We start from the raw sequence: 24298 nt of genomic DNA on the forward strand, positions 1-24298 counted from the left end.
TCAAATAAAAACTTCTAGTCTTTCTTTTAGAAGCTTTACAGCTTGCCTTTTCCTTTCCCTCCAAGAGAGAGATTCTAGCACAAGGTTGAATTGTTCTATTGTTTGTTCTATTGGCAATATCAGTTTTGATTTTCCAATTGCTATTCATCTTGCAGTTATTAGTGCACTTGGTGTTATGCTGCGTGATCTTCGAAACTCCTCCACAAAACTCTTTCCATAGTCTATAAGATGAAGTATAACCTGTTAGTGACTGGGCAGAAGTACTAGTTGTGTTCATTTTATTATACTTAGGTTGCCAAGTATTCTTAACCCAAGGCTATTTACTGTGTGTCCTTTAAATTATGTGACTAATGAAATAGTTATAAATCAATAATTTATTTGAATAGCTCATTGTGCATATATTTACATCACGTATGTCAAAACACTATTTTTCTTTCTCCACATATGCATACACATACATGTTTAATAGCAATGCTAGTCAAAGAAAAGGTAGGCAGAATTTGCAGGCATGAGGAGGGATGCTTGTAGGACTATATACAGATCAGCAGATTACTATTATTTGTTTAGTACCTACATCGAGATATTGCCAGAAGAGAAGGAGCCTGTTGCACTAAACCTGAAAGAGTGGTTAAGCATTGAAACAAACTCCTCAGGGAAGTGGTGGAGTCACCATCCTTGGAAGTGTTCAATAAATGGGTGGATGTTCAAAAAATGAGTGGGTATTCAAAAACTTCGTAATATAGTTTAGTGGACATGGTGATATTAAGTCAAAAGTTGGACTTGATGAACTTGGGGATCTTTTCCAACCTTAATGATTCTATGATAAGCCTGGTACAAATTTGTAGTAAATGAAAGACTAATCCAAGTAGCTTGTGGCATCATGTTTAAGATATAAGCATTTTCTTCTTTAAAGCAATCCATTCTTTAATAAAAGGAGATGGTGTTGTCTTGTCAAGGAAGGGTATGAAGGGCATCTGTTGGATATTATTTGTTGTCACTGTGCTTGTAATTGTTTTCACTTTAGAGCAGTATAATGAGATACAAGTAATGATACATAATTCAAAAATGGCATTACCTGTGATGTGCCAGTAAAACTTGATATCTAGTGCATTCTGCCATTTTCCTAAAAGACTGAACACTGGGAACATTTAGATTAATAGCCTTCAAAGCTGTGTCTGATGGACATCATGTCCTCCCTTACTGTTCTCTACATTTGCACATGGGTCTATCAATTTAGTGGCATTGTGAGAAGCTTGTCAATGAAAATAATAGCAGTCTGTTCTAACAATAAAATACTTTTGAATAGAACCACTGATGAAACATGAAATGCCATGTTCACATTTATTTTCTACTCTATAGTAATCCTTGTCCCTTTTCCTTTCCAAAACTTATGTTCTGAAATTTCAATATTAAACACACTGTTAAAGTCTTATCAGTTGTTTTTAATTTTTAGCTTGTTTTTATTTTTGAGTGTCTTAACTAGTCTAGAACAACAAGGTCATGGAAGTGATGATTGTAAAGCTTCCAGATTACAGCAGATGAGCAATTTGTACAAGTCTAATTCTTAGATCTCTGTGAGGTAGGAAGACCAGTTGAACTGCTGTTTAATTCATATTTGATTCTTTGGCAGCACAGATTCCTGAATATGTGTCTTCCATTTGTGCTGTGTAAAGTTTTAAGCCATACAAATCCCTGGTTATCTAATCCGCTGTCACGATCATTTTCCCAATGTATTTTGAGTGAGTCTTCAATACAAAAATTTTCCTTCCAGTGCAATGTTTCATTGCCTGGGCAGAAGTGATGCACAAGTGACTTCAAACTTGGCATCTGAAATTTGTTGATTTGCCCTGTTATTTCTCAGAATATATTATCAATTTCTTTATCTCACTTATTTCTCTTCTGCTCCCCCCCCCCCTTCTGCATTTTTTACTGCTTTTTTTTTAATGCCTGTGTGAATTAACTAGACTACCTGAACTTTCAGATAGTAGATTATATTATAGGTGGCTTGGAAGATTTAATTATTTTTTTATGTTCTTTGTGAACAGAGTGGCTCCTAACTGTTTTCTCTGGCATTACTCACCCTGATCACCATGGCTCACTGATGACCTGAGACAGATGAAGAGTGAGAGCAAAGATAATCAGAATGTCATTGTCTAATTACAAGATGAAGAGTTTTTCTTTTCTGATACTCTGACTGTATAGACAGTGCAAAAGGTCTCTTCTTTTCCATTACGGCAGCTGTTCATTTGCATGCAGCAGAACATTTCAGGGTGATACAAATCTGTGTTTTTCAGTCACATCAATTACAGTTGTGTTGATAAAAAATTCACCCATGACAACAAAATCACATAGACCAACCTAAATCTTTGGAGAGGAGAAACACTGGGTCATCAGTTCTGGATTTTCTGCTGAAGTTACTCCCTGAAAATATAGATGGCTTGGGAACTCTTCAGACTACATTTGAATTTATACTTTTTGGTCAAAAAGGGCGTGTCAGTTGTCTTCAAGGAAGTTATATACAAGTTCCAGTTTTAAAAAAGCCAAACAAAGCAAACACAATCTTGTTTTCTCTTCTGGAAGATAATAGATCATATAGAAGGCAACTCTGAAGGACCACAAGGAGTCCAATTTAATCTTTGGGCTTGTAACAGAAAATTATATGGTATTTGATGTTAATTTTCCCTGAAAATGGATGACTAAAGGGCAATACTATTTTTTAACACTTCAGTTAGATTTGGTTCAGTCAGGCTACCTTTCATTTCTAGAAAAGCAACAATATTTCTAGTGTTGGCAAACTGATTTGGAAGCTTAGCATGAGAATCATTCCTGCTGCCTTGATTAATCCTTGTATTGTGCTTGTAGAAAGTGTTTGTCAAATATAATTGAAAATTGTCTGAGAAGCAGAAGAATTGCTGAACATTATATCAGTGTTTCTGAGAGAGGGATTTAATTTATTATTGGTCATGCTGGCTTGGAATGTCAAAAAAAGGTGTTGTTTTGAACTGTGGTTTGCATAGATTTGCGTCTAAAGGATGCAGTTGCCATACTACATAATTTTTGTGGCTGGTTGTAAAAGTAGACAAAAAGTCCTCTCTGTGGTGTTGTAGCTGTTGTTAAAACAGGTTCTACTGAGTTGGTTGTGACCCTTTCTCTTCTTTGCACTTACTATTTCCACATGAGTAGCTGCTTCAAGAAGGCTGCCTTCTATGATTCTTCTCCCTGACCCTATTTTGAGGTAAAGAAATCTGAAAACACATCATTTTTTTCCGAGGCTGAAGGCAGATCCTTTGAAATGGGAAGTGTATCCAACTTAAAACCCAACATATTTTACTCCTGATTAAGAAACTAGGAGTTAATACTCTTTTTTCCATTTGCTGCCCAGCAGCTAATATCCTATTGCATAGTGGGCTAAACTCTGAATATTTAACTTCTAACTACACCTAAATAATGCTGTTATCCTGGATCTATCCTCATCTGGCACTGGGCCAAGAAACAGCCCAGACAAGCTAAAAGTAAATCTCATTTGGGCTTTGGATAAAATCTTCACATACATCTTCTGCTATTGGACTTTTCTCTAGTAGTTGACATAACCATTGCTATGAAATGAGAAAACAGGGTTTCAGCTGATGGGACTGCACTAGGATGACGTAAGACTTTTGAATAATAACCAAAAAGGAGAAAATAACCATCTCTGCTGTTCTCACCTCTATAACTTCTAAGTATTTTATGTTGTAGTAAAAAAAAAAAGAAGTAAAGGCAATAAAATCTCAGTCATGCAGATATGACCCTAATTCTACATCTACATAGCAGCAAGTAATGCTGTCTTTTATTTATTCAGAGGTCTGGCTGCAACTAGCAATTGAATAAAGATTAGCTTGCAAATCTGGCACATGTGATAGGATAGAAAGAAAGGGAGAAGTTATGAGGCTGAAAAAACCTGAAAATGTTCAAAGGAACACAGAAGTGTAAGGTGGTTGCGTTATTTAACAGTCCTGATAATTTTAGTCAAAGACATACAAAGCATGGTAAACTCAGCTGCAATTAATTGCAGGTGCTTAAAACAGGTACCAGAATCCAGAAAGAATATAACAGTTCATTATTTCGTTATTGCTCTAATAATTTCATCCAATGCTCTAACAGGTTTATCAAGCCTTTTAGGTGGGAAGGTTCGTTGTTTGGTCTGTGTCCTATCCTGTGTCATTGTCTGCAACCCCACTGGCCCTGTTAGACAGAGAAAGTGGGGCACCTAGCCATTGCAACAAGTTAAGTTAGTATTTTGCCTTAATATTGTTTTATCTTATTTAAATAGAAATGTTGTCTTCAGTTGGATAGGTGTATGGAGAATAGATAAAGAGCTTATCATGTTTGCTTTGCAAATGTAAGGAATGTATTGTTTCTACCTAAAGTGGCATTTCTAAGATAGAAGATTCTTTATCAAATGTTAAGGAAATATTTTGGTGATTATGCATTCATTTATGCATCAGTTCATAGCTGCTGTATTGTGCATAATGATATATGACCAGCACAGGATGCTTCAATGCAGATAAACATAGGAATTTACAAGTATTAGTGAGCATTTAATTCTCTGTAAAACTGCTTTGTTTTATTCATGTGTGTATATTCTCCTTGTGTTTTGTCTCATTGAATCTATAACAGTAGTATGTGCTTAGAGTTAATGTCTGCAATGATTATCTATGTTTATATGTTAAAAAATTGTATTATTACATTAAAGATGTGTTCTGTCTCTGGTCAGTAGCAAAGCAGTTCTTTGGAGCCAGTGCTGATTAATGCATTTTTTAGCAGCATTGCAGAACTTGGTATTTCGTTATTGAGTCATGCTAAACATTATCTTGGCTTCTGCTATAAAAAGAGAAAAGAGAAAGAAAGAAGACACAGAAGGATGCTTTTATGCATATGACATGGAGCCCTGGGGAAGATGCAAATCTGAAATGAAAAGTAATTGCTTTTTACTTTGTTGCATAGCCTGAACTATGTAGAGCTGACCAAAAGGAATATGTGCTTTATGTTAACTAGTAGTGATTACTGCAAAAACAGTATCATTAAAGGGACACTTTTAAAAATAATTCTTCAGAGCTTACAGAACAGACGTTATTGCATTCTAAATGTGTTTTGATGGGTCTTCCTTGATAGGTGGATAGAGGGGAAAAGGATGATAATGTAGCTAGTGGAATGGAAAAGCAATTATATTTCATCAGAAAGATAAAATTCACTGTATTTTGCACCTCAGAAGATTGCTAAATGTTGTTATACGTAATATAAGCAATTAAGCAGAATAACATTCAAAAAGGTTTGGTTTTTTTTTTTTTTTACCCCTGTGTTTGTCTTGAAAAAGAGAAAAGAATTGTAGCATCTAAATTGTGGGTATACACATTTTGCATTAAATCAGTTTCGTGTGAGCATATCTGCTCAAGGACAGTTTAAAGGACAAGGCTGAACATGGCAGTCACCAGTGATTTGCCTCCTACAACAGGGAGGCATCCATCTACATACAGCAGCTTTTTAGCCATTTAGGTTAATTGTCTTTGGAAGATATTCCAATATGCACTTGGCAGCTCCTGAGTTTGAATAACTCAGTTTTCTATATCTTTAGTAATGTCGTCTTTATGCATTGTCAAGCTGAACTTGACCAAAATGACCTTAAGAATACAAATATTCTGTAATGGGTTTGTAAAATGAATATAACACAAAGCAGTAATGCTGAAATATCTTCAGATTGAAAAGGCAGTTGTGTGTGGTGTCTGGATAAATGTTTAGAAATTCATTATAGTCCATTTGAAAGGTGAATACCCGAGGTTTTTACCACTAACTTTATGATAATACATATAAACTGAAATGAATATATTAGAGTTCCATCTTTTAAGTATATGTAATTATTGGCAATATAAAATAACTAAATTATATATTTGTCGTGATTTAACCGGAGCCAGCAACCCAGCCCCATGCAGCCACTTGCTCATGCCCCCACCAGTGGCACTGGGGAGAGAATCAGAATGGTAAAGGCTTTAAAACTCGTGGGTTGAGATAAAGACAGTTTAATAGCGAAAGCAAAAGCTGCACATACAAGCAAAGTAAAACAAGGAATTAATTCACTTCTTCCCATGGGCAGGTGTTCAGCCATCTCTAGGAGAGCAGGGCCCCATTATGGGTAGCAGTTACTGGGGAAGACAAATGCTGTCCCTCCAAAGGTCCCCCCCCTTCCTCCTTCTTCCCCCCGGCTTTGTATACTGAGCATGATGTCATATGGTCTGCAATATCTCTGTGGATAGTTGGGGTCACCTCCCATGCACCCCTGATTTCCAGGCCAGCGTAGCAGTACAAAAGGCAGAAAAGGCCTTGGCTCTGTGTAAGCTCTGCTCAGCAATAACAAAACCATCTCTGTATTATCAGTCCTGTGTTCAGCCCAAATCCAAAACACAGCCCCATACCAGACACTGTAAAGAAAGTTAACTCTACCCCAGTCAAGATCAGCACAATATTACAACTTTATACTGTTTATAGGAAGGCAGTATTTAATATTTTATGCTGACAGCCATTCCTGAGTTCCAGATGGCATTTGAGAATTATGTAGGTTGTCTAATCATCAATAAGTGGCTTATACGGAAAAGTAATTAATGCCATGATTATTTGCTGTATGAGTCAGCAGGTGTGTCATGCATAATTTCTAGTGCATAAAAAAATCAAAATGGCTTCTGCTCTGTTACATATTTTACAGAAAAGAAGATGCCGAAAAAAGAATCTTTTGGTTATGTTGTTATGATTTATGCTGTGGGTATATTACGAATGTATTTAAAAAGTGAAAGGATTCTATTTAGAGACTTAAAAACTGTGAAAAAATTGCCTGGAATATTAATACTCTTTGTAGCTGGTTTTTGCATTGTATTTCAAAGGAAAGCAATCATCCAGTTTATTGAAAACACTGAACATATACAGGACAGTAAATAAAAGAAACCAAGTATGAGGGAAATTAGATAAGAAATAATTAGAAAAGAAATAATAAGAAATTAGAAAAGAAATAATTTGTAGTTTTCCATGTAACATGAAAATTTCTGTGTTATACATTTTGACTTGTCTATTCAAAATATATATCAAAAATATCATAGTAGTGGAGCAGAGTAAGGGAAAGACAATGAGACATACTCATTGCAACCATTAAAAAATTTCCTGTTGTCCTAACAATTTCCCATTTCCTAATAATAATAATTATATTATTATTTCATTTACTGCCATGATCAGCACAGATGATCTTCAGTAAATGTTTGTCCAGTATTCAGGTGGCTTTTATAATATATGGAACAGTGTCTTTTAAGATAAGGTATTGGTTTTCCTGTTTTAGTAAATACATATAAAAACTGTATAGATAACTTCAAATTTATGTATTGTCACCTGGACTTCAATCTGCCTTCTTGTCATACAGAACATGAGGAATATGTCCTAATTACATCATCTGGAAATGTACTGAAGTTCTACAAGTGTATGTGTCTACGTTAGCACATACATATTTAAAAATGTGTGTCGTGCCTTTGTACAGATCCACCTTTGAAAACACTTAATTTCCTTTTTCTTTCCACTCAGTCATCTCCAATGTGATAAAAGCATAGACAGTTTATAAGAACTGTAACTAAAAACACAGCAAAACATCTGTCATAAAATAATGCTTCTCAGCTTTTCTAAAAGTGTACATTAATTAAATTGATCTGAGGTGTGGAAGGGCAGTGCACAGTTCTGGGAGGTGGCAGGTTAAGGATCAACCTCTTTGCAACATGTTGAGTTGTAGTTATGGCTGTATCACAGCTAAAGAGAGTCACTTTGAGAAGCTTTCCACGAGGTCATTTATATAGCTTTGGAATGTCTTGGGTAGTGAGCTTTATCAATACGTTGGTGGAAAGGGCACCTAAGGCATTTGTTTTTGGTTTCTAAGCCACGGGCCTTTTTATTCATTCTGACCAACACACTTAAAATTCTTGGCAATAGCTATAGCCTCACTTTATGCTCTGATAAGCAGGTCGTTGATCTAAGGGTTGAAAATTCATACTCCAGGACTCCTGGTGACCTTCTTCCCTTAGGACAGCTTAGTAAGAAGTATAAGTCAAATGTTTTTGAAGGTGGTTTATTTCTTTTTATTTTGTTCAACTTCAAATACATATTTCAGTGTAAGTACTGAAATATTTAAACATGGAATTGCACTGTGAAGGATGCAGAAGATGACTCTACTGTCTGCTTTTCTGTACTCACCACTGTGTTTAAACTTTTAGTATGAAGAGACGAAAATAGAACTGTATTTATAAGTGTCTTTCATTAAAATAGATTTTTCCTGTGAAATATGTGCAGCTGATGCTGCTGCATGGTGAACGTCATTTTGGCACTCATTTGGAAAACGTAAGAGGTGAAATCATGAACTGAGTAGACTTGCTGAGCCCTAGTCTATAAAGAGCTTGTGGTTTCCATGTAAAACCCTTGGCTTTTTCTTGCCCTTTTATCCCAGACACATTATTTCTTCTACTGTGTGTTTGCTGGTATTTCATTGCTTTAGGGAAATAATTTTGTGCCTAAATTTTATATATAAATATTGTATGATTACTGTATAGAACCATAAAATATTAACAAATATAATGAAAAGGGGAGTAAAATGTTAGATTGTTTATGACGAGTTTATTGCACTGTGATTATAGCTTTGCTGAAATGTAATTCCAGTGGCTCCTGTAGTGTTGCTCTTGAATTAGGCCAACAGAAAATGAGCCCAGTATATTTATTCTCAATGTAAACTTTGTCAAAGATGTGCAACGTAAAATGATTAGAAGGTATTAATATACATTTGTTTCATGTAAAAAAAATTATGCCTAAATGTTTTTTATGAATTTGTTGTTTCCCATCATTATTTCTTCACATGGGTAAACTTTCTTAAATTGAATGACTTGGCACTTCTGTAGCGCTTTACAGTTCTGAAATGCTGTGTGAATATTAATTATGGCACAGAGCAGCCCGGTGAGGAAGGTAGATGAGTAAGTATTATTATCCCTATTTTACAGATGGGGAAGCTGAGGCACAGAGATTAAGTGACTTTCCCAAGGCCACACAGCAAGTCAGTGGCAGATCCAGGATTAGCGCTCGGGGACTTCCTGGATCCCTCTCCCATGCTTTAAGCAGTAGACCACAGTGTTCACGGGACTCAGCAAGCAACTCATTGCAATAATGGACAGTTCCAAGGACTTGTACCTGGTCAGTGTGTCCACACATTTGTTTGCAGACTGCTGCAATATGACAGTATGATTTGAATACTCTAGTCCTTGCAGATTTGTGTCCTGTGTAAAACTTCTTACCTTCATCATCTTCAAATGGGGTGAAAGGAAGAAGTGGTAGAATTCTGACATAAACGTGGCATGGCAGTGAGAAGCATTTAGTTTTCATGCCTTATTCTGATCCTGCTGAAACTGATGGGCAAAACTGCACTGGATTCATGGTTTTGAGGATGTTAGTATGGAGTCTGGTTGGCATGAATTCTATCTTCCATGACTGTTTTACCGTTAGTCTTACCTGTACTTTCAGTGTCAAACTCTCATTTGTTGCAGCATTTAAAAATAACAAGTTTGTAGTTTTCCTGACATTCTAATAAGAAGCAAGTCATTACCAACTGAAATTAAGTTTCCAGTCTCTAATCATCAGGAGAAAGTAGAGCGGATCTGCTGCTGTTTTTACTGGTATTTCAATAGTGCTTATCTTCCAATGAGGTTAAGACCTAATTGCACTAAACTACAAGCACCTTTCCCTCACCTCTCCCCTCCTCCAAGGGCGCAGTACAGGAATCACAGAAATTACCTCTAGAATAAATGCAGTGTAACTCTTGTACTGGTAGATGCAAGGTGGCTTTGATACTGCTCCCTGGGAAGCCAGTGTGTTCAGTGCAAGGCCTGTTTAATTGGACTTTGCTCAGAGTTTGACAAGTGAATTGGCAACAACATGATACTCCCAATTAAGCTGTTTTTCCTTGTAATATTAATGGAATAAACCCACTTCTGAGAATGAGACAAGGCTGAGACTTGCTGTGACATTACAGGAAAAGGAGGCAGGGAAGAGAAAGATTGCCAGAAGCTGAAAATTGAACACATGGGGAAGGAGAAGTCAAAGTGTATGAGCATATTTTGATAAATATTAATGAATTAATTTGTATTTAGTTTTCTTAGATAATCTGTAAAGGCTTTAAGCTGTCCAGCAATTTAGTATTTCCCCCATTGTAAATTTCCCCTAATATTGCTTCCAAATGTCCTTTTAAGCATCAGTAAAATACTGATGCCGATGTCTTCTGCTAGAATAGCACTACTTCTGATATGGCTGTAATACTTGGCCTTTGACATCCTGCCTAATCGTTTACCCAGGTGCATGGCATTGTACCAGCATGACAAGCATGCCCAGTTATGTCTAACTGCTTTAAATTTCATTTTACTAAGATGATCAAATGGTTGTTGCAAAGTTGCACTGCTGAGTACATCTTAATAGGTTATTAACTAATTATAAATTATTAAAAGACAAGACTTTTTCAATAGAAGGCCTTCTCTTATTGTCACATTTTAGTTACATACTATGGTCTGTGGAAAGCTCCAATAAAGACATGGTAATGCTTGGTCTTCCTTTCTTTCTTTAACAGCCCAGATGCTTGGTGCTGACACATTCATAGGATTTTTCTGTGTAAGATAGCTACAGCATGACAGCTGTTTTTAAAAAAGAGAGGAGCTTGAAACAAAAACTCATATCCAGAATGTGCCATATGCAGCTGTAGATGTGAATCGTTTTGCCTGGGGCATCTCCTCTTTAAGGAGAGGTGCTCAGAGAATTTAATTTCTTCTTATTGCATTCTATATATAGATATATATTTATCACAGGCACTGGTATTCAAATCCCCTTGCTTCACGCTTCCATTAAGATACCAATTTTATATATTGAAATTAAGCCATACTAGTTCTAATATCACTTACTAAAAACCCTCCACTAATGACAAATAAATATATATTCATGATATATTAATTGATACTTTTGTATAATTCATCCTTTTTTTCTTAATAATAATTTAATGGAAACCACTCTAAATCATGTTGTGAAATACAGGCTGTATTTAGCAGCTAGATTTTTTCACAAGTAGTGATGTCAAACTCATAGTGAAGCAAATACTTTAGCACAGCATCCAGTGTCTTGTTGCTGAACTCCCCCCAAAAATTTCTCTATTTAGGGAAATGTGTTGCTTTTTTTTTCATGTCAGAAGTGCAAAATCACCAGTTTTTGTAGCTTTTCTAGCCTGAGCACAATACACTAATGAATCACATGAGTGCTATGGGATAAAATTAAACATGAAATAGGTGTTCCTCAGGAAGAAGAGCTTTTCTGTTTTCTGCTATTAGTGCATGCTACCTACCTTTATAGTAAATTCAGCTTAGTGTTTGTAAAGAAAAGCAAGAGCTTTGCAATTCACCAGTAAATGAAGCCAGTTGTTTTCATGGTGTTAATTTTATTTCTTACCAAAGTATTATCCTCTAGCTTTGCCAAAGTAAAAGGAGTGTTAGTGCTATAATTTGGGAATTCTGGACGTAGCTCAGAATCCTGGTCTAAAGACAAAAATATATGTGCAACCCCTTTCTTCAGGAGTACAAGAATAAAGCTGCCCAGGTCAGACATGTCTTCTCTCATCTCTTTCATTGTCCTATTGACTCATGGCTTTTTTAGTTCTCAGTAACCAGTGCTTACTCATCATCTTGCAGGTTTTAACAGAAGTTCTTCACATCAAAGTTAGCTGTAATCATACCTCAGTAAAACTGATGCATAAGAAATAGATTTTAATAACAAAAATGAAATTCTTAAAACTTTTTAGTTCCTTAGTTGGAAGAGTCAGCAATTAAATATTAAAAGCATCTTTGTTTTATAGTACTGTACAATCTTGCCAATAGTTTCCGAATGAGAAGCAGCTTACCTGTCCTTTTTTCTGTTTTGCAGAGAAATGATGAAGAAGCTGTTGTGGATAGGGGTGGAACTCGCTCCATTTTAAAAACACATTTTGAAAAGGAAGATCTGGAAGGTGAGAGATGATTTTTCTGTGCTTTACACTATGTCTTTCTTCCAAAAGTACTGAAATGTAATTTTAATGTGTACATTTATTGATTTGAGCAGGAATGCAAAGAGATGAAAGTAATCTCTTAATCAGTCTCGTAGTTTATTTTAAAAAGAGAAATGTTACTTTCTTCTGAAAGTGCTGTTCAGACACAGATTATGGTGGAAGGTGTTTGCTAGTTTTCAGTGATCTGTAATCAAGTCCTGTAAATATGCATGTGTGACTTTAGATAAGTCATTTTACCTTTAAGTTTCCAAGTATGTAGATGCAAGCAGGACTGCTGATTTAGTATTTAAAATGGCTTCTACATTTGCATTACAGTCCTCATGTAGTCACCTAGCCACATCTTCAGCTGAAAAAAATCATTCTGGAGTGTCAGAGATTAGACAGATTTTTGATAATATAAACTGCAGAAACCACCTAACTTGACTATATAGAAGAAAGTGAGAAGCTGTGAGAACTGTCTTACAATATTGGCCTAATGATTTAGTTGCATTTCAGTTTGTTTAGTGGATCCCAAACTTACTCTCGTTACTGCTTACTCTTGTATCGTGTGACACCTCTCCTAGTCATAGTTATTGGATGAGACTGAGTTTCTGTTGTGCATGTGATATCCCTTTCCTGAGATCGCAACTTGCTGATTTTGTTAGCTTTTTGTAGTGGGACATGGAGGCTCTTGTCTTTGTCACACAGATCCACATGAACTAGCCAAAACCAAATGCTAAAATCTGGGGTGTATTTGAACATGCTACATCTGAAAAGTTACCTTCAGGTCTAAAGAGAGGTGTCTCCATCTGTGCATAAACCTGAGCTTTCTAAATGCCTACCCTTGATTACTTCATCATTATCATCAATCTCATCATCATCATGTTTTTTTTTTTCCTTTTCTCTCCATCTGTATGAATTTTGTGTTCTCTGCTGCATGATGGCCATATTGATGATTTCATGGAAATGCCGTGTTACACAGCAACTCTCTGTTACTGCTTCCTTAAGCAGTGCCTCAAAAAGCAAATGTAGCTACATTTTGAAAGGTTCCTGGCTGTGTCCGTATGAGGTAATCTCTCACAGAAGGGTGGAAAATGTCATGCAGTGTATGACATGTATGAGGTAGGTAGCTCTCTGCTCAGTCTGGGGAAAATCTGAGCATATGCAAGGATAGATGTCGGGTAAGATGTTTCCAGGGTGGCATTTGGAATTTTGGTGTCTCCAAAGGTTAAGTGTCTACCAGTGGGTCAGGCTGGCAATGACAGTTTTGGATTTAGGCAGACAAGCTCTGTTTTTGAATCTCACATTTAATCTTCTGTGGTCTTCAGTCCCTTAATCACATCCTTGAACAAAGTGAAACCACTGTATCTGGTGTTCTTGGAGAAACACCCAATAAGAGAATGCAGGCTCCCTGTCTTCCTTTCTCCATGAAACTGATGCACAGAGGTTTTTGTGCCTTGAGTCTACCCACAGAAACGTCCATTTGCTAAGTCATTTTATTGATGATGGTAAGGTGGCATTTTAGCTTTCTGGGGAAAGCTCAGTCACATGAGTAGACTCAAGCATTAAGGCAGTCAGAATTATAATGATGTTCCACATGTGACTACATGGAACTTAATTTAAGAACTGTATTTAATTATTATTTTTCCTCATCATCCTCCTGTGAAATATCAGTGAAAATATTATTTAAAAAATCTGCTTCTAGGATGTTATCCATGGACCTTGGAACATGGCAGTGACACCCCAACAATTTTTCCATCAATTTAAATTGTTTAGAACATTGAAAAATTCTGTAGTTAGCCAGTGAATCTGCTTTTATTAAAAATAAAATCAGCACTGCTTCACATGTTCCAGGAAAACAATTTTTCAGTGTGGAATCAATCCTTCATAATGCAGTTAGCTTTCTCAGATAAATTTCATGTCCGCTTTAAGTTCAGATTGGTAGGTCTTTAAATATATAATCACTACATTCAAAAATACCAATTGACATAAAAAGTTTTGAAGAGATTGCAAATTTTAATATCCAGTTGCTGTTAATAGCATGTCCATTTGTTTTCCAGTACATCTAGGCCTTTCTCCATCTGGAAACAGTGACTTACAAATATCTGCCTTATTCACTGTACATCGTGTTGGGTTCTGATGAAAAACTTACCTTTTCCTAATGACATAACAACTATAAAATATTAAATTAAATAATCAGGTGGCAATTGCGTAGCTTAGAAAAATCATATAATTAGACTATTAATATGTATTATGTAATTAGCTTTTTGACAGACATTTAATTTAGTTTATGTTTTAAAAATGTAAATAGCTAGTTACTGAATATTCTGGGAAAGACTAGTTTTGCCAGGGTTTAAGTTTCAATAGCAGCATGTAAGCAACATTAAAAAAATTGCAATTTATATGAAGAACTGAAGGTTGTTTAAATCTGAAAATCAGTATTCAATTTCTTCTTATTAAATCTTAAAATTGTAAGTATTTTGCTTTTTTTAAATTTTACACTATCAACATTTAAATGTTAGAAATACTGATTTAAATGTGTACTACTGAAATTTCTTGGCCCAGTAAATATTTGGATTTGCATATTTTGGGCAGCCATTTTGCAAGTATATTGCAAGTACATTTCTTGCTGAAAGCATGAAGGTATCATGGTGATTAATGCTGTCTGCAAGAACAGCCACAAGACCAGAATTTTGCCTCAGTTTCCCTTAGATAAATGTTTTCCTTCCCTGAGCAGTATATAAAAATCTGGGGAGATAAGACAGGAACTGCAGATCTTATGGGAACAGAAGAGGTGTGGTGCTCATCTTAGCACCAGTGATGATCCTTGCAGTAAGTACTGAAAATAGTATCTTTTTACTTAAGCTTTGTAGTGCTTCAGAGGTAAATTGTTTGCAGAGCTTTGGCATTCAAATTTTCAGCATGAATGATTTTTCCACGTAATTAATTTTTCCTGAGTTGCAAGGTCAGGATCAGTCACTAATATTGAATAGGTCATTTGTCTGACTGTTGTGTTAATGGAGGGACAGGAAAGCATTTCTAATAGCAAAACAAGAAGCTTATCTCCCCTGGTTATAATCACGTATTTTGCATGTTATCTTTCAATGTGTATACAGCCAAAATTCCTACTGAAATAAATATGCTCTTATTTTTATCAGTAGTGGAATTCCTAAATGAGAATTGGGCACTGATTCTGAATACTAAAGTACTTAATTGCAAAAGGACAGGTTGTACATGTACCTGTACTGTGAGCAGGTAGGCAAGTTTTCATGAACAGGTGTGCATATCAACAGTTGCACTCAGCTTACTCTGTGTTGTTGTCTCTGGCTGTCTGCCATTGCTTCAATGTATGTTCAGTAAAAGCAGTTTTCTGTCAAAATGAATATATGTACTTTTTATCTCATAGATAAATAATATTTGGATTGCTCTATATGTGTCTGGAGAGCTCAGATTCTGTCAGGTCACGTGCTGAGACTTTTGGACTATATAGATATGCAAAGGGGTTGACACTAAATGCATTCTGAGGTCTTTTCCTTATGCCCACCATATTAGCTGAGTAGGAAAATGACTGTTCTATGGCTGTCCTTGATGGAGGTGGTCATCTGCAGATCATGGATTTTTGTGGCAGGATTTCAGAGCTTCTGTGGGTATTACTGTGGCCTGATTTGAGAAGCAGCTTCAACAGTGAGATGGCTAGAGATGGGATTGTTAGATGGAGGTCAAGCATGAATCAGGAGTGAATTCTGTCTCTGTTGGAGAAAATTACAAAATGGTCATTGATTCGGTCAAGATTTTGCTTAAGCTTGTTATGTTTCATACATTTAATCTGCCTAAGTGGTGTGAGACAAATTTGTCTCATGGGAAATCAAGTTTGCCGTCTTTCATGTCTCTCAGGACACCTAAATCACTGTATCCAGTAGATGAATCACTGTACATCTGAATATGCATTCTGACACTTCTGACAAAATTCTGATTACATGGATTGCTTACTGAAAGTCAAAAAAACCTGCAAGCTAAATTAGAATATAAACATCACTAGTGCAACACAGAATATGGTACAGAAGCTGAGGCTTTAAAATTAATAAACCAAAAATTATTTTGAAATGTAGTAGAGATGTTTTGTATTTAACAACATGTATGAAGATTAATTCTGATAGTAGATGTCCTGCTGATCAAAAAAGGTGAAATATTTAATAATTACTTATAAAGAATAATTAAATATTATCAAATAATTTGATAATTAAATTATTATTTAATAATAATTAAATAATGTTTAATTAATAATAATTAATTTCCAAAGCTGTTATAGTAGTAATTATTTCTTTTTAGATTTGTTCTGGCTTGTGACAATAATTTGAAAATTATTTTCATGAAATTTTGATTAAATACAGTTAGGATTAATATGTAAAAAACTCATTGTTATTGAACTCTAATCTCCATATATTAGTAAAAATCAGAGTGGCTGCAGATATCTAAGTAGGCTTTTATTCTCAGAGACTGGACATTTTTTGTAGAAATAACATCATAGTAGACCTGTCTGCCACTGACATTATTTACCTGAAAATTAGTAGGACCTAGCAGCTCATAGAAGTGAAAGAACATAAATTTTACTAACCTCCTAGCCTTGATTCACCCATGCCCCCATGCAGAAGTGAGTCAGATATGAGTTCTGCTTGGTCAGACAGGAACATCGGCCAAGATCTCCCTTCCCTTTGGCTCCCAGGATATTACAGCCTTTTGCAAATAATTCGTAACTGTGTCAGTAAAGATCCTCTGCTCCAAGATTCCTTGCCTCTGCTTCCCTTGGGTGCCCTCTTCATCCTGATGTTCACTCTGACCTAGCTCATGCTCCTTGCAGCATTAGGCTTGGAGTGCTATAATAGAAGTTGTGGAAGTAGAGTTGCAGAGAGATTCAGCTTGGTCTGTGTTTGTACTGTTGGCTTTACAAGTACAGAATTCTTTCATTTTGTTGCCTACCAGGTATTAAATACTTGAGCTTGTACAATTTGTGATTTCTAGGACACATCTTTTGTTTCCTTTTTTCCTATGTAGTTCAATATTCCTTGACATCTCACTTTTCTCCTGAGCTGTTCTTGCACTCTTGTCTTGGCAGTCACCTTGGTCCCTTTGTGTGGGTCTCTTGTCCCTTCCCAGGAGGTTCTGTGTTTGTGGGAAGGTGGTTCACCTTGAAGGTTATGTTCACAAAATCTATTTGAAAGTTCACTTGAAGAGTAATGAAATAATGAAAGCAAACAGGTGTCACGGTGTTGGTTGAACACCACAGTCTTTTGTTGATCATAAGCTGTGCTTGTGAAGTTTGACTTTGCTCTGAGCTTCACAGACAGGAAGTGTTTTCCATATTTTTAGGGACTAATATTTCCAAATATTTCACCTTGTGAAGTCCTGAGAGATGAAACTGACATAAACCAATTTGCCATTATTGGTGAAAGCTGCAAAATTGCAGCATCAGAGGACAGAAACATTCCATTTTTAACATACAGTTGTACTAGTACCGAGTTTGCCTTTTTTTTTTTTTTTTTTTTTTTTGCTTGTTGCTAATTTAGAAATATAGGTCAAATTTTTCCCTTCAATAACCACAGCTTCACTTTCCACCCGTGGAAAGAGCTTCTGTGTCTGAGCAGGTCCTTTTACATTCTGTGTCTGCTGACTTTTTTTCTTTTGTCTGGCAAAGTCTGAGACCTTATAGGACCATTCGCACACCACCTCTGTACTCCTCTGGGAAATGTGGGAAAATTGGTAGTGAACATAAGTGCTGTTATAAAGACTTTTTAGCCCAGCCACAACCTGGAAAAGTCTTCTTGTTAAGAGGCAATATTTGCTGGGAGAGAAGTGATTGATTGTGGCTCTTTAAAAGATCCTTGACTTAAATGACTTCAGTGAAATGCTCTTATCCTCCATGTTCAATATGTCCTTAATGCTGTCTTGGGCCAGGGATATTGTTTTTTTTTTTTCTATATAATTTCTGTTGTAATCTACCCTAGAACAAAATTGTGAAAGTTTTCTTGTCAGTTCCTCCAAATTTTAGCGTGGCAAAAAGGTGAAAAATGTCTATTGGGCAAACCATAACTGCAAACAGCAATGTAAACTGTTGATTTAGGAAGGATTGCTTTTGTCCTTTCTGCTTTCTCTTCAGCTCTGCCTCCCTGCTGCACTACAATAATGAATCATGAGTCATGTACTCTCTACTCCTACACAATTCACCATAATCACTTTTTCTCCTATAAGGAAGAAGGCAATTTTTTTAACACTACATGGACTGCTGGTTTTCTGTCTCTACCTCACTGTTCATTTTTGAGAGGATGGAAAATTGCATTTGGGTCAGCTCTAGCTGGTAATACATAAAAGAGGCTTCAAGGCACTGAGTCATTTTTTATACAGTATCAACCAACTTGACTGGTTCACTAAGGAGCTCCTAAAGGACCCACTTGAGTCCCACATGCCTGGTCTAACATGGAGGCCTGAAAGAATTTCCATGCTGAAAGAGGTTTACTCCTCTCCGTGGTTTATGTTATGTTTAATTTATGTTACTATTTTAAAAATCAGAATTAATTTAGATACTTGAGCTGTAGGATTTATCTGCTCTTCCTGAGCTTTTTCAGCTAACCTTACACTAGCATCAATAGTGTTTTGTCATAGAAAGGCTATGACTATTCTTGCAAAAACACACTCTGAACTAAAATGTTGATTTATTCCAGATGTGTTACTTGGAAAGCTAAACACGAACACATGCATAAATATTTTCAGCATTAGAATTTAGGAGCAAATAATTTTTAAAAACAGAACCTCTGAGAAAAGACAGTAATACACAAAGATTATTTACAATCTGAAAGCTTATTAAAGAAATGCAATGCACTGAATTGATCTGCTCTACAATGTTGCCATTATACAACAGTATACATGTACTGTTAAATTGTATAAAGATTGTTTTTTAAAAAAGGCCATTCTGAATCACATTGCACATAGCTGGGTAACAGAATATAAATTTAGTTCAAATCTATGCATTATTATTGCAGCATAAGAAGCTTGTGGTTTACCTTCAAAGCATTAAAACACTCCTTGAGTTTAAGTATTTTAAGGATTAAAGAAACAATGACCCTTGTTATAAAGTATTCTTTTTAATGTTTACAGGATTACATTAAATCCAAATTATATTATAAAATATTTAAAACGGATCCTGTTAATTATAATTAATTTTGAGACAGATGAAAGTATATATAACCATATGTAAAAATCAGGATTTCCCCAAAACTTTTGAAGAGAAAATGTATTGTGCTGTAAATATCTTCAGTTTGTGGAGGTATGAATTCATTGCCCTAGAAAAGACAGATTTGAAATATACATTATTAATATGAATACGTCTTGCAGAGACATTTCTCAGAATAAAATCTAAGTAGAAGGGTTGTTTGGGGTTGCTGTGTTCCAAAGAAGAAATTATTCCTTACGCCTAAATTTATTTTAAGAACCCAATAGCAAAAATCATCTAAAAAGGCAAGCTCCGAATAGCGAGCGTTTTCTGCATATCCCTTGAAAATGACAGAGGTAGCATCTAGAAATGGTTTTTAGAACCTGACATTGTGGGTCTTTATAAACAGCTTATCCTAGCCATCTATCTTATGCATTAAATAAATGGAAAGAAAAAAGAAATCTAGTGGGATCTCTAAAGCTCTGAAAACACATACCCCGTTATAACTGATGGTGCCTGATGACTTGACTTAGGTACTTCTGGAAATCCCGTTACAATTATTTGAGTGGATGTGACATTTCAAGGAAAAATGGAGATGGATAGAAAGTATTTGTAAATGTTTCTCTTAATTTAATGGAATTAAGATATTTTTAATGGAATGCTAGGAGTACAGACATTTTTGCCCCAGTGCCTCACATTCTTCCAAACACAATTTTAACACAGTAAATACACTCTTTTTGTAGGAAGAACACCCTGTTATGCTCACCTCTTAATTCATGTCTAAATTCTGTGTGAGAATGGTTGTTAGATTGTACCTGATGTCAATAGTATGTACTCTGATGTAATTTACAGTTGTTACTATTTGCCATACTTTAGTGTCTTCGTAGTCTTGCCAAAAGAATGAGAAATTATGATCTAATTGAGCTGGGCACTGTGGAAACGTATGGCAGAGCAGAATTATTTTACAATATTTAAGCAATATTCAGTAATTTTTAGTTGGCATCCTAATGAAGTAAATAATAAAACACACATAAAAGCTCTTAAAGATAAATGAAATAAGTGCCCTTATACAATTAGTTATAAACTATAAGGCTATCCTGGATAGTGGATATCGTGTTGGATATTGACTCCACCCAATTATAGATGCTCTTTTTTTTGGAAAATTTAGTCAGTTTTACTGAGATCTGCCCTGCTCTGATTTGGAGACTGCAGGGCAACCTTGTGATTGGCATTCTGGTCTTCAGAAATTTACAGAGCTTGCTGGAAACTCTTATTTAAAAATGGCATGGACACCTTGTACAAGAAAAGTGTACATTACATTCTGGGCTCTAGTTCATAATATCTATCATCAAAAGGTTACTCGAAGTAAGGTAATGAAATCATTGGATTTCTTTTATATTTCCTCTTTCCCCCCCTCCCATCATTCATTGTCATTTTGTCAGCTATTTAGAATTCATTACTGTTTCTTTTGTTCCCAACAGGTCTTTTTTTGCTCCACAGTTGTGCTCTTTTCATAAACCAGAACTTCTCATCTCTCAGATTTTTTGCTTTTTGCTCTGTCCCTGTTTTCTAGGAAACTATTGCTTTTCCCCTGGCAGTTTCTTTTCCTCTTATTTGACTGAACCTTGTTACAAGGACTGAGATTCCTCCCTACATTTATTGAAACTATGCCTTGGTAGGACTGTTGGTCTCAGAAGGTTCACACAGAGAGAGTGAAATCCATTTTGATTTTTCCTGGTTATCTATTTCAATTTCCAGGTTCCTGTTTTCTTTTCAGTGTGCACTGATTGTGAGAATAGTTGTGACATTCAGACAAGCACACACAAATGTTCTGGCACTGTTTCCCAGTTTACTGAATAAAAAACAATCTGGATTCAAGTCCTGGTTTCAGCCCTGGAAATTAATTGAAATGTGAGTCTCAATGTGCATTTCCTGATGCAGGTACAATCTGATCATTGAAGTGGCACAAAACCAGGATAAGCATGCCCACTTCTATCACAAAGCAGCAGGAATTTATTAAGTTACTAAATTAAAAAAGCGATCTATTTGTACTTCTGGAAGTTACTGAAGTCTTAGGAAGAGTAATCTCATGCCTTTAAAAATGTTTTTTTGTTTTTTTTCTCCTGAAGGAATGGGACAAGGAAGTGTTAAGTACTACATTACTGCTGTCCTTCCGTATATTTTTAATGAATTCTTTTTACTTAATGCATTTTTCCTTGTTTCATGCCCCACTGATTGCAATGCATTTGAAATACACCAAAGGCAGTAGTTCTCTTTAAGTAATTTCTTGGGTTAAATGTAATAAGCAAGAAGAAAGAGGTATTTAACAAATAAATAAATACATAATTTTCAACTTGTGGCCATTGCTTTAGAAAAATCTCCCGACTCTACAAGAATAGTCTCTCAAAAATCGATGCCTCTACTTTCTAGTCTTCTCTACATGGATCAAAGTTGAGAAAGTAATTAGTGTGGTGTCCAGAGTCTTTTCTCCAGATTTTTTAGCTCTGCCTCTGTGTTGAGTTTCTGTCAGCCTTGAATTTCTTTGATGTTTTGTGACACGCACTGCCTTGCTGTGTTTTCTGTCCCCACTTGAGTCTCCATAGGATTAAAGATCATGTGCTACCTTAGCTTAATGTTCTTGAGCCTTTTCAGATGATTGACATTGCTGAATGATTACAGCAAAGCAGCAATTATCCATGAGCTGTGTTACGTTCATTTCAAGGAGAACATAAATGTTGTTTGAGATGAGTAATCTGGACTATGTCTTTCTGCTGAGTAAACATAGGAGACCTGCCTGTAGTGAGTCACGATTCATTTCCCATTTATTCCATTTTGTGGTTCTTTCTGCAGATTTGTGCTGTGCTCTCCCCCTTCTAAATGCTTTACTGTGCTCTGATCCTGTTAGCCCACATAGCTAAGAGAGCTAAATCTTTTGGGCTTGATAGCAACATAAAATTTCTCAGGCTTGAAGGCAGCAGGCATGCAATGTGTACCTTCTTATATATTAAAAAAAAAATAAAATAGAAGAAATGAAAGCACTCTAAGCTACCGGCAATGTATTTATGATGTGAGCGCATAAAATCATATAGGTGCAGTCTAGCTGCATATATAAGTGCAGTCGAGCTTACATAGTGTTTTATTGGGTTTTTTTAGTCTCTCTCTTTTTTTTTTTTTCATTTTCCCTTCAATGAATTTCCCACAAGAATTCTGTCAAGGTTTTGGCTCATAAATAGAAATGAGTTTGGTAAAGTTCTTGTACACACAAAGCAAACAGCAACTTTACCAAATGTTCAATCCAAAGAGATCCATGTGTCTCTTCATGTTACTGTTCTGGAAGACATTTTACAGAACACCTGTCTGGCTTTAATGAAAGTTCACACACAGAGATGCAGATTTGAAGGAAAAATATATAAATCTGGCACTGCATCATAAGAACTTTGGTGCTGAGATTTTGTTCTGTGTCAGAGGGTTGTATATCTGTGATGCTCAATCATCAGTATTGTAATCAATATTGTTCTGACTATTAATATTAGAATAATCCTTATGATATAATTACAGAATTATAATAATTATTATACCATTAATGCTATTACAGTTAGTAATATTGTTATGTTGCCATGGCCCCTTTTTAAAAGGTACCTTTCTTTTACTTACAGGCCATCGAACATTGTTCATTGGAGTTCATGTGCCACTGGGTGGAAGAAAAAGTCACCGGCGCCATCGGCACCGTGGACATAAACACAGAAAGAGAGACAGAGAGCGAGATTCAGGACTAGAAGATGGGAGAGAATCTCCTTCTTTTGGTAAGACAAATTTTATTTTTGGATAGGTCTTTTAATAATAAACATCAGTATGATTATGCATATGTCCTGTTACCAGTTGGATGTGATTAGGTTTTGGGGAATCCACCAGAACCTCTCAGTCTCTGCAGACAATTCATTCCTTTGAGCAAATCCACTGAAGGGCAGCAGCTGGTGGCTGTCAATACATGAGAAATCTCAGTAATTTCGAGCACTAAAGGAGCACTATAGGAGACTGTCTGTAAGTGCTCAAGGAAAGGTAGATGGCCACCACCACTGAAAGGGGTAAGCACTTCATGGCACCAGCTGCCCTCAGTGAAGGCTCTGGAGTATTTGCCCCTAAAACATAACATAGAGGAGTTGTGGTTCTTTACAATTAGTTTTGTAATAATGTTAATGTTACTGAACCTGCAGCATTTTATCAGATTCAAACTGTGATCTAGATTGTGTTTGCCTTTTTCCTTACATGACACTGTAAATGTGCCATTGTGAGATGTGTCTTCTAACTGAGGACTTGAGAGGAAACAGGAAAAATACCCTTCAATAAACGAACCTAATATTAAACTCTTAAAATTCTCAAAATTTTAAATTAAAAAACATTACAGAGAACAGAAAAAGGTAGTCCTTAATAAATGAGTCAAGCTTTGTCTCAAAACACATGAGAATATTATTTGCTGTTCAAAAATAAAAAGTGCATGTGCTGAAATGTCCAGGGCTGTAGTGTTGAAAATATAATGGAAGCATGTATAAAAACAGTTTGCTAGTGTGTTTTTAAATCATTAGAGAAATGTGCCAATGTAATTCCAGGTTACAGACTAGTAATTAAAAGAGTTTCTTTAAACTAGAAATTTGTATTACATATGTAGAAAGCTTTCAAGCAAGTATAAGTGCTGATGGTTAGAGCATGAAATACTCAAATCTTGCACAATGGTTTATTATCTTGCGAATAGAAGTCAAGACTTTTTCAAACTTAGCAGATATGAGTTATGTTTTGAAGACTAAATAGTGAAGAAAAAATTGGCTGTGGGGGTCCTGTCTGGAATGGATTTCAAATGTACAAAGACCCAATACTACTTTGAAACCAGTTTCTTGGAAAACAACAAAGTTCATAAATTATTAAAATAGTTTTCAAAAAGAATATGCATATATACATATAAAGTCAGATTAAAAAGAAACAATTGAAAGTTACATTAGCCA

The 24298-nt window shown here is 35.7% G+C and overlaps 1 protein-coding gene across 9 annotated transcripts in view; it reads left to right on the plus strand.

Annotated features, from left to right (window-relative positions):
* The window catches only part of SLC4A10 (solute carrier family 4 member 10), a 150986-nt gene that overhangs the window by 44100 nt on the left and 82588 nt on the right, over positions 1 to 24298 (plus strand). For 8 of the 9 annotated variants that reach the window (XR_003543203.2, XR_003543202.2, XM_027734183.2 and 5 more), the window contains exons 2-3: positions 11998 to 12079; positions 22958 to 23104. Coding sequence is in view for 7 of the 9 variants with exons in the window: in XM_027734183.2 (XP_027589984.1) it covers positions 11998 to 12079; positions 22958 to 23104 (229 nt within the window). In the remaining 2 variants the exon portion in view is untranslated. Of the gene's footprint in view, positions 1 to 9047; positions 9238 to 11997; positions 12080 to 22957; positions 23105 to 24298 lie in introns of all 9 variants that reach the window. The other variant, XM_027734184.2, reaches the window with a different exon arrangement.

Source organism: Pipra filicauda, unplaced genomic scaffold (genome assembly GCF_003945595.2).
Source record: "Pipra filicauda isolate LSUMZ 115617 unplaced genomic scaffold, ASM394559v2 scaffold253_size2546935_pilon, whole genome shotgun sequence".
NCBI classification, from domain to species: Eukaryota; Metazoa; Chordata; class Aves; order Passeriformes; family Pipridae; genus Pipra; species Pipra filicauda.